This window comes from Austrofundulus limnaeus, unplaced genomic scaffold, assembly GCF_001266775.1.
Source record: "Austrofundulus limnaeus strain Quisiro unplaced genomic scaffold, Austrofundulus_limnaeus-1.0 Scaffold806, whole genome shotgun sequence".
In the NCBI taxonomy this organism is placed as follows: domain Eukaryota; kingdom Metazoa; phylum Chordata; class Actinopteri; order Cyprinodontiformes; family Rivulidae; genus Austrofundulus; species Austrofundulus limnaeus.
This window is the reverse complement of record NW_013953208.1, coordinates 101,281-111,704: the sequence shown is the minus strand read 5'-3', so window position 1 is coordinate 111,704 and position 10,424 is coordinate 101,281. Positions and strand designations below refer to the sequence as shown.

At 39.5% G+C, this 10,424-nt stretch overlaps 1 protein-coding gene across 3 annotated transcripts; it reads left to right on the top strand.

The window, feature by feature from the left end:
• Positions 1-1,072: 1,072 nt before the first annotated feature.
• Positions 1,073-10,087, top strand: LOC106532656 (homeobox protein Nkx-2.3). 3 transcript variants are annotated; one of them, XM_014028780.1, is made up of 3 exons: positions 1,073-1,159; positions 7,526-7,870; positions 9,208-10,087. In XM_014028780.1, the coding sequence occupies exons 2-3, from the start codon at positions 7,537-7,539 to the stop codon at positions 9,816-9,818; spliced, it is 945 nt and encodes a 314-aa protein (XP_013884234.1). In that variant the 5' UTR covers positions 1,073-1,159; positions 7,526-7,536; the 3' UTR covers positions 9,819-10,087. The 3 variants fall into 3 exon arrangements, with proteins under 3 accessions (XP_013884234.1, XP_013884233.1, XP_013884232.1); XM_014028779.1 differs by lacking the exon at positions 1,073-1,159 and adding an exon at positions 2,180-2,235; XM_014028778.1 differs by lacking the exon at positions 1,073-1,159 and having other exon boundaries at positions 7,029-7,870.
• The last annotated feature ends 337 nt before the right edge of the window (positions 10,088-10,424 follow it).

The following is a 10,424-nucleotide window of genomic DNA, read 5'->3' as shown; positions in this document are numbered from 1 at the left end:
ATTTTGTTTTCTAATTCATTTTTGATCCTATAGATATTATTTTTCCTCTTATTGTAGCTTTTCCTGTATCCCACAAGAGAGAAGGCAAAACCATTCCACTGTCATTTAAAGCAAAGTATTCCAGTATCTCTCTCTGACCTTATTTTTTCTCTCGTGTCGATATCTGAAAGCAATGAAACATTAATTCTCCAGTACTTCATACATGGCTCCATTCCCAAATTGAGTGCCAATATAACTGGGCTATGGTCTGAGATGGTCATTTGTTCTATCATACATTTTTAACTCTGTATACATCTTTTTTTTTTTTAATTAAGAAGTGCTCTAACCGTGAGTAACTTCCATGCACTTGTGACCAAAAGGTGTAATCTCTCTCACTGGGATGAAGGTGGCGCCATGCATCTGTTAGTCCCAATTCTTTTATCATATTTGACAGACCTTTAGACATTCTAGTTTGGGGTTTAAAAGATGAGGGTAATTTATCTAATGTTATTCAGTACACAGTTCAGGTCTCCACCCATCAAAAATATACCTTCCAGATTGTCTGCAACCAAATGGGCAATCTTTTTGAAAAAGTGTGGGCAATCTTCATTTGGTGCATAAACATTCAGAATTGTTATTTTAAGTCCTGCAGTTCTCCCTTTGACCATTGTATAACGACCCTCATTTTCCTGATAAAACTTTTCACAATGAAAATGCACAGATCTATTAAAAAGTATAGCCACCCCTCTCTCTTTGTGTTTCCCATATGAGCTGCTGTAAACCTGATCAACCCATTCTCTTTTTAATTTTAGGGATTAAATTTTTGTAAGGTGTGTTTCTTAAAGCAAAACTACACTGCATTGCATTTTTTAACTGATTCATCTTTTTTTTTCTTTTAATTGGGTTATTCCTTTTATATTATAGGTACAAAAGTTAAGTAATGTCATTATGTTTGTATTGTTTCATATCGCAATCTCCTATCCACCTCCTCAGTATCTCTTAAATATGATAAGTGAAATTTAACCCCATGTGTGTAGGATTTAACACAAAAATAACCACCTGTCTCAGGAAGAACCAAACAAACATGAAGAGGAACTTCCAGCCAAACATGGAAGATAAACTGTCACCATGTCTGACTCCCGTTGGTAATGGGACAGAGTGGTGACCTGATCTCTCTGTGGTAAGTAGCACACGATGTGCAATAACAACCAACATTACATAAACATGTAAAAAAGGTCTCATTGAGTGTGAATCACTCATTTAAAAGAAAAGAAAAGCATCCTCTGTCAGAATGTACTGATTATATTTACTTTTACCTTATGTGACATTGTTTACTTATGGCCTTCACATACTTTACAGTTAAGAAGAGTTCAAAGCTATAAATTGAACTTCCCCATAGTCAGAAACATAGGATACAATATAAGAATCATTCAATTCGGTCCAGGAAGTCCACTTCTGCTGCAAATATGTTTCTTATGCCAGAAACGGTGGCCATCTTAGAAAACGGTATCCATTTTGAAATTTTAAGTGGCTAATGATTTTTTTTTCTAATAAGTGGTCCAAGAAGGATAAACATGCAAATTGTGGTGCTTGTTTACAGATTTGAAAGATTTTTACAGTYATTTGCTCTACTATCACTCTCCAGCTCACCCCAAACCATCTTGATTAGGTTCAGGTCCGGTGACTGTGGAGGCCAGGTCATCTGGCGCAGCACCCCATCACTCTCCTTCTTCGTCAAATAGCYCTTACACAGCCTGGAGGTGTGTTTGGGGTCATTGTCCTGTTGAAAAATGAATGATGGTCCAACTCAACACAAACTGGATGGAATAGCATGGTGTTGTAAGATGCTGTGGTAGCCATGCCTTCAATTTTGAATAAATCCCCTACAGTGTCACCAGCAAAGCACCCCCACACCATCACACCTCCTCCTCCAATGCTTCATGGTGGGAACCAGTCATTTCTGCGTTGCACAAAGACACAGTGGTTGGAATCAAAGATCTCAAATTTGGACTCATCAGGCCAAAGCAGAGTTCTGTGGCAACCCAGAGTTGCCCTCATTTAATTTAGTTATTTTCACCTGTGCTTTGCTCACCTGAAACTAATTGTTTATTCTGAACACCTGCGTTAGAGCTGTGGTGAACTTTACCTTTAAGAGCCACACACACACACTGATTTGGCTTAAGTTCGTTCATTCGTCGGCCCCGACCCGATTTGAGCAGCAGCTTCCTCAAACCTGCCTTCAAGCTCCTGATCGAGGTGGGACAAACTTTATTTAATCGAACTGACCAAACAAAAACAAAGTCTGCTGGAACTGACAACAAAACGCTTACGTCACGTCGTTCCCACAGCAGTACCTCTTGCCGAAACAACAAAACTGAAGCTTAAACCTAAAAATGCCCAGCTGCCTCAAATAAAACACACTCAGCATAAAGAAAACTCCTGTCTGTGGAGTTTTTTATATGAGCAGTTTTATTTTGATGTATGGAATCTGATTACTTCAACCTGCATCCAGACGTTGCACTTGTGGAACCAAGTCAAGAAAAGCCTTCATTTTGTGCTTGTAAGCCAAGCCATCTTTTTCTTCTTAGCTTGTGGAAGCCAAGCTGGAATTTTGGGTCCAAAATATCCTATTTGTCAGGAGGGATACCTGGCTGGCGCCCAACTTAAAATTAATTAAATTAATAACAATAAAACAGCAAATCACCCAGTACCGTCACAGTTCCACTGKTCTAATGTCCATTCCTTGTGTTCTTTAGCCCAAACAAGTCTCTTCTTTTGTTGCCTGTCCTTAGCAGTGGTTTCCTAGCAGCTATTTTACCATGAAGGCCTGATTCACACAGTCTCCTCTTAAGAGTTGTTCTAGAGATGTGTCTGCTGCTAGAACCCTGTGTGGCACTGACCTGTTCTCTAATCTGAGCTGCTGTTAACCTGCGATTCCTGAGGCTGGTGACTCGGATTAACTTATCGTCCGCAGCAGAGGTGACTCTTAATGGATAAGATTGAAAGAGAGATTAGATTAGCTAGTCATCTGGGTGCCCTAAGTGCCACTGCTTTGTGGTGCACTCCCCCTCCCAGAAATGAAAAATAACTTCACACAGCATAGATTCAACTTTTTCTTGAGCAAATATGTCAGGTCAGGGCTGTAAGAACCTACTATATGAAATTAATACCAGCTTAATCTCACAAAGTCATATCTTACGCAAAGATCTTTACGTTATGAAATCTCAAGAAATGATAAGACATTACTCTGATCATGAATGAGAAAAATGAAAACTTGTGACCTGAACAGATTTCTCAAAATAAAGTAATTTATTTTAGATATATGAACAGGAATAAACATACAAACATTTGTTAAAAATATTATATGAATAAGTGAGCACAAGTTATATTTTCGACATAAAAATTCCACTCAGAGTTGACACAAAAACAGTAAACTTAAGGTGTTGTAATTTACTGGTACGCTGCTTAACTAGGTTTTAAGTAAATAAGAGAGTAAAGGTATAGATTTAGCTTTAAGAGATAGGAGGAAAAGAAGATTAGTGAATTTGGCACTTGTTCTTTAAATTAGAGACCAGACCAGCAAACAGCGTCAGGACCAGACATCTCCGAGGGCTAGACTTCAGCTTTTTATCTCAGCAAACGTGTTCTTTCTAACTTTGATGTCTTCAGGACAGCAGGACAGGCAGCCAGGTAGAATGTTTTGAGAKTGACAGCATGCGAAGTCCGCAGGATGATGTCTCCTTGACAGCTCGGAGGGAGATGCCTCTCGCCTCCCCATAACGAGCCTCTGCGGGCTCCAGGCTGGAATCAGTCAGGTGCTTCTCAGCAGCAAAATTAGGTTAGTAACTTCCATCCAGGTTTACATCCATGCAGGTGTCGAGAGATGGACACCACACCTCAGAGAAAACCCAGTCAGAACCATCCGCTCCAACGACAGACAAAGAACAACTACCTAGTGTTAAAAACGTGAGAATAGGAAAACATTAGTTTCTTGAGAGGAGACAGTGAGAAAATAAACAATGGKACTTTCTCACACTSGTTCGGCCAGCTGCGCACTGTTATCACCAAAAGACCTTGGAGTCTGCCGAAAAGGCAGACTTAACATGCTGTCTTAAAAATCACTTCACCTAAGGTTATAAGTCAGACCTTTGCATCAATGGATTAACAGTGAAATTAATAGTACACAATTATTAATCTTTAAACCAATTAAGAAAAAAATGATTAAACCATGATTAATAACAGTACTAATAAAAAACATTAAAGCACATTTCAACTCTTTTTTTCTTCACAGTGTTAATCTTCTGGAATAAAGAGACATGCAAAGATTAATTCAATAAACTTTGAGTAATGATATATTGATCATAACCTCTAATAGAAGATTAAATGAGATAACATATATATAGGACTTATTGTCCTATTCACTTAAAGAGAATAAAAACACTTTAAAATGATTTTGTTCTTATAAGTGTAAAAAATAAAATCAAAGACAAAAAAAAAATAGAAATGAATATTTCACCAGGGTTACCCCTACAGGGCTCTAGACTAACTTTTTGCACTCGTTGCACCTAACATTTTTCCTTAGGTGCACCAGTTCAAAAGTCGGGTGCAACCAAATTTGCAAACACATGATTTAAAATTAGTGTTTTAATGGTTCACTTTTTTAAAATCATGAACTGATGCAGACCGTCCCTCTGTTTTTCCACACTCCATAAGTATGTGTGCATGAACTGCAACACAACCAATCAAATTAACAAGACGGAAAATCAAAAACGGAAAATCAAATACGAGAGATGAAAAAAAAAATGCCCAAGACAGATTTCCTCCCGAGAGTAATTTCTTTTGGGTACATAAATTATAAAGTACACAAGTGCAACATGCAAAACCTGCAAGAAGATAATCACAGATGGAAATTAAACAACTTCCAACTTTGTTTGACATTTGAAGTTGCACAAAGAACGGTAGGTGCTACTTTTCTTTTGAAAAGGTGAGTGGGGGTCCGTCTCAGAAAGCATGTTCTGTACTTGAACTCGGGAAGAGAGTTTCTTTCTGTCCACATCATAATGCTGAACTGGGTCCAGTTCCATCCAAGGATGGATTGTGTATTTGAAGACATCTACATTGAGAAAATATATTGATAATAGATTGTTTACTGCAGTCAGTGTACTAATGCCCCTTTTCCACTAGTGCCACTTAGTGTAGTGTCAGTACGGTTCAAAGCCATTTCCATTAGGCCAGATCCATGGAACCGGCCCTTTTTTTAGTACCTACTTCATTGTGGTTCCAACCGGCCCCAGCTGACACCAAAATGCGACGTCAGAAAACTGTTCGTCACTGATTGGCTAAAATTTTGCAAATGTTTAAAATTTCAAAAGTTATTCATCAAATGTTTTTCCATCTCTCATTTTGCCCATTAATTTTTATTCAAAATACCTAAAAACCACCTCCACCAACTGCCCAGAACACACCCATTGGAACCAGACTGGAACATCAGTGGAAAACCAACCGGTCCGACCCGTACCTACACCGACCGTTCTGACACTACACTAAGTAGGTTTTTTCCTTTTTTTTCCAGTTATAACTCATCAAATGGCAGCATGGGGGTCACGTTGCCCATTTCCAAAACAAAACAAAATACAGTAATTTTGCTATCCTTCAGAAATTCCTGTTACAATAATAATTGTTCAATAGTAAGGACCCTGAACATAACACTCAGTGGGGTAGTTAACCCACAGTGCAGCACATTATTTTGTGTCTTGATTCTGGCAAGCTTGATTCACGCAACATGTCTTTATCAATACTGAGATGTGAAATTGGCAACACTGTAGATTTAACTCGCACTTGGACTGACAAATATTTATTTTACCACCAAAAAAGAACACATGTTCTATTATTTACATTTAACATATAATTGCAACATTGGTAAAAACAATTTTTTCAATAAAAAAAGACTTGAGGGGACTTGAAATTCCAAGTTTCAGACTTGGGACTTCTTGACTGTTGCCTGTCTTGACTTGAGACTTGACTCGAGACTTGATGATAAAGACTTGAGACTTGCAAAACACTGACTTGGTCCCACCTCTGCATAAAACTTACTGAAAAGTAATTTTAAAGTGATTCTATGACCGCAAATTTTAACTTAAATATCAAGATAAACGAAATGAAAGAAATTCTAAATAATAAGTGCAAATGTTTAAGGGTTGAACATTTTATAAACATCTTAAACATTTCATGGTTTTATCTTTTAGACTACACCTACCCCTCAGGTGGGCAACTCCTGTAGTTTGGCCTTCGGGATCTTATGATTAACAGCAGAAATATTACTAATATTTATTAAATGAGAAAAAGCTTTTTAAAATAATAAAAATAACATAACATGAAAAAGTCTTGAATTTAGTTTGTATTGGTTGAATTTTATGTATCTTTCACTTAAATAACTAAACTGTGTAGTCATAAAACCATTTTAAGAACCTGGAACGTAACTGTGGTGAAGCCAATTACCGGTACATGTAAAAAGCGGTGAGCTTCCTCATGCTGCTGGAGTGATCTGCTGCAGAGCAGAACCCAACTGCAAGATGGACTTTACTACTGAGACTTAACACTAAGAGAGAGCAACCACCCACATTTAATTTCCACAATTAACAAAAAAAAAAAAAGGTTTCTGACTGGTTTGAAAGAAAAACACACAGCTGATTCACTGCGCACCAGAGCACGTGTGCGCGTGCATGTTTCTGCTTCACGGAGGGGACAATTGGAAAGTCCCCATGAGGATAGAAGAACAATGATATGCATATGTTATTTGTTGCTGTGTTGTTGTTTTCTCCATTTTTACAGGTGTGCAGACAGATGTCGTGTGTGTTGTCTTGTCATTTCTTGGTTTATATTTCACATATCTTCTCTAATCTCTCTTTCAATCTTATCCATTAAATTTCTCCATTTTCTTCTGGGTTTTTTTCTTCTTCTCTTTTATAAAAATGGTCACTGCTGATGAAGAAACTAATATTCAGTTCTGTTTTCTACTGCAGTGGCTATAAAAAAATTTCAGCAGGGGCCAATGCCCCACTCCTATAGAACTGCCCCTGCATAAAGGTAAAAAAAAGAAAAAACAGGGAGATGTACATATGATTCTGCTGAACTTTTTTTGCACATTCATCAGCAGTAACCTCCATTTTTCTCTAGATAAATAGTTAGTGTGTAGCTACATTCATGTCACACGATCGCAACCAGTCTCTCAAAGAGATTCCCCTCCAGCCCCTCATGGACTTTCCATTTCTCACACCCCTCCCTCTGAGAGGTGCCCCTCCACCTCCCAGGTCCAAGATGAGCACCCAGGGCCTCACATTGTGCCTGTCAAAGAGAAGACTTGCATCGACTGAGCCGGCACAAGCAGTATGTTTCCCTGCGATTTATGGCGATGAGGGATTACCAGGGCTTAACGTACCTCCAATTAGTCAAAGTCCCCAATTGTTTGTGTGGAAAAAAAAAACAGTGGGGCGGCAGAATTCAGAGTGCATGTTACTCAGTGGTCTTTATTTCCTCAATGCTGCAGAGCTGGATGACATGATGCTGCAGAGCCCGCTCACCTCTGCATCGTTTTCCATCAAAGATATCCTGAAGCCGGAGCAGCAGCAGCTCACACACCGCAGCCACAGCCAGCACCACCTGTCATGGTCTCCTCCCCAGCAGCATTTCCAAAGCCCGCTKTTCTGCATACTTGCCCGGCATCGGGACAACGCTTCTTTCTCCAACAGGCAAGACAACTTGGCTTATCTGAGCAGGCTGGCTGTGCGGGACGAGGAGTGTGGGGACACCAGCCTGTCCCCAAACATGTACATCCATTCCGGGCTGCAAGGAGACAAGCTGGAGGCCACCGAGCTGGAGGAGCCAGAGAGCAGTGAGTTGAGATTTTGTTTTACTTTCACAACAATATACTAAACAACATATTGTATCCATCACCAAAAAAAATTATATAGCCTACCCAAAAACATATTTCACTACAACTTAAAACCTGTAACTAAAACACAATAGGCTAACAAATAAATATAATGGGCTATAATTAGCCTAGGTAATAGTTTACTGTAACAGAAAGATTGTGCTGTAAGTGAACAGAGACAAAGCTGGGTTTTAGATTAATTTAACTTAACTTAACGTAACTTAAGAAGTGAGAAAGATCAAGATGCCATGATGAGATTTTTTCTTTTAATAGTCATACTTATTTAATCAAATTGGTTTGTTTACATCGCACCAATTCACAATTACCTAATTTCCCTCTGGGATCAATAAAGTATTTTTGAATTAAATTAAATTAAACTGAAGTGAACTGAATTGAAATAACCTCTGGGTACAAAAAAAGTTCAAATCCCATTTAGTCTAACTGATGCTGTTTAAATTATAATCAATTTCTTCCACTTATATAATTCATATACAGTGAATTAGGCTATAAAAGGCTAATTAAAAAGCACTTGATCTATAAGCTTAATCACCATTACTGTGTCAGAGAGGAACAATTCTTAGCTAAATCCAGTGTCTCTCGGGAATTAAACCAATAACTTAAGGTGGGTTCAAAGTACAGTAAATTTCAAAAAGCTGATCCAAAGTAAATAAAATGTTAGGTCTGATTAAGAATAACACTACACTCAAAACTTTAAACACAGTAGGCTATCTATGGGGATACCTAACCTACTGAAGGAATCGTGTCTTTTAGTGAAATCGTATGATTTATAAAAGCTTAAATCCTGCAAATAATTGAAAACCAAATGAGTAATGAAAGAGACCCAGCTTCGACCTTCAGCTGCCGCCGTGTTTATTCTTCCACAGTCCGATATTATAAATGGAACCTGAGACGGATCCAGTGTGCTCTCCACATGTCAAACACGTTTTAGTGCTTCACTTCTGTGGTGACTGTTATGATGTGTGAACCATAAACCGCCAATTAGTAGAGCTCTGGGAAAAAATGACCCGGAGAAGAAGAGCAGACCTGTTGGTTTTACTCAGCAGGCTCCAGGGAAACAGGGAGAAAAATAAGCTGAAAGCTTCCACATAAGTTCAAGAAGCATTTTCGTTACCTAATTGGTCAGTCTGATCATTTTATTTATTTATTGAACTCACTATTTCAGAGAAATAAAAAGGCAAAACAAAAAACAACACTCAAACAAGAAGTGTTACAGTGAGAAACAAAAAGTGTGCGTTTTTAACGACCTAACACTTCTATGCTTCTTCTAATATGCACAGAGAGCTGTGGAATGGTGTCCCGGAAGGAGGCCGTGGATGGTGAGCAGGCGAGGTCGGAGAGGCCGGTGAAGAAGCAGACGAACCGCCGGAGACCCCGGGTCCTCTTTTCCCAGGCGCAGGTCTTTGAGCTGGAGCGGCGCTTCAAGCAACAGTGCTACATGTCCGCCCCCGAACGTGAGCACCTGGCGAATAACCTGAAGCTCACCTCCAACCAGGTAAAAATATGGTTCCAGAACCGCCGCTACAAGTGCAAGCACCAGCGACAAGACAAGCCCCTGGAAGCGGCAGGGCAGCACCAGCACCGCGCGCCACCACCACGGCATGTCGCCGTTCCCGTTCTGGTCCGGGATGGGAGGCCGTGTCTTGCTGGTACGCAGAGCTACTCCCCCGAGGCTACTTACGGCTCCAAACTGTACAGCTACAACGGGAACCCGGCCGACAGCTACAACAGCCCTGCTTACAGCAACAGCTACAGCTGCTTGGGAGCCATGAGTGGCCTCGGCGGCTACCCCCAGACTCAAACACACCAAGGGACAGTGGTCACGTACTGCCAGGGCTCGCTGCAGGGGATCCTGGCATCTGCAGAACCGAACTCAGCTCCTTCAGTTTAGATTTATTTTTTAATCAACCCAACACTTTTGTCACGTGGATCTGGTGTTTTTTAACAGTATATGTGCGTTTGGATTCAACTGACCACTGACCATCAGCTTTTTACTGGTGGATTAATTCGTTAGGCAGTGTACAACGTTTGCTTTTTTTCTAGCTGATCCTCTGAAAGATTTGGTTCTTAAATGYCCTGTAATTTTACAATTTTTTAAAGTGTGTTTGTTTGAAAAGATAATTGTTTTCAATGTATTCAAATAAACTAAAGCTATTTTAAAAGAAGCCTGGTTGTGTTTGAACAAAAATATAAACAAAAGAGTAGGCTTAGCCTATTTTTGAAGTGATTTTGAAAAACTAAAGTACTTCACATAAAATTACAGACAYGAAGCAGAATATTTAATTAATTTCCATGTACATCAACAGCAAATTATGTGCCAAATTTGCACAGAAACAAATTAGGAATGTGTGTGTGTGTGGGTGTGGGGGGGGAGGGGGGGGGTTGTTTTTGATGACATTTGGAGGCAATTTTAAGACAAAACGCCTATTTGGGGACAACTTGTGCATTTCGGGACCTAAGTTGAGTCCCCGTTTGGTTTAAATGCCATTGGTGGGTT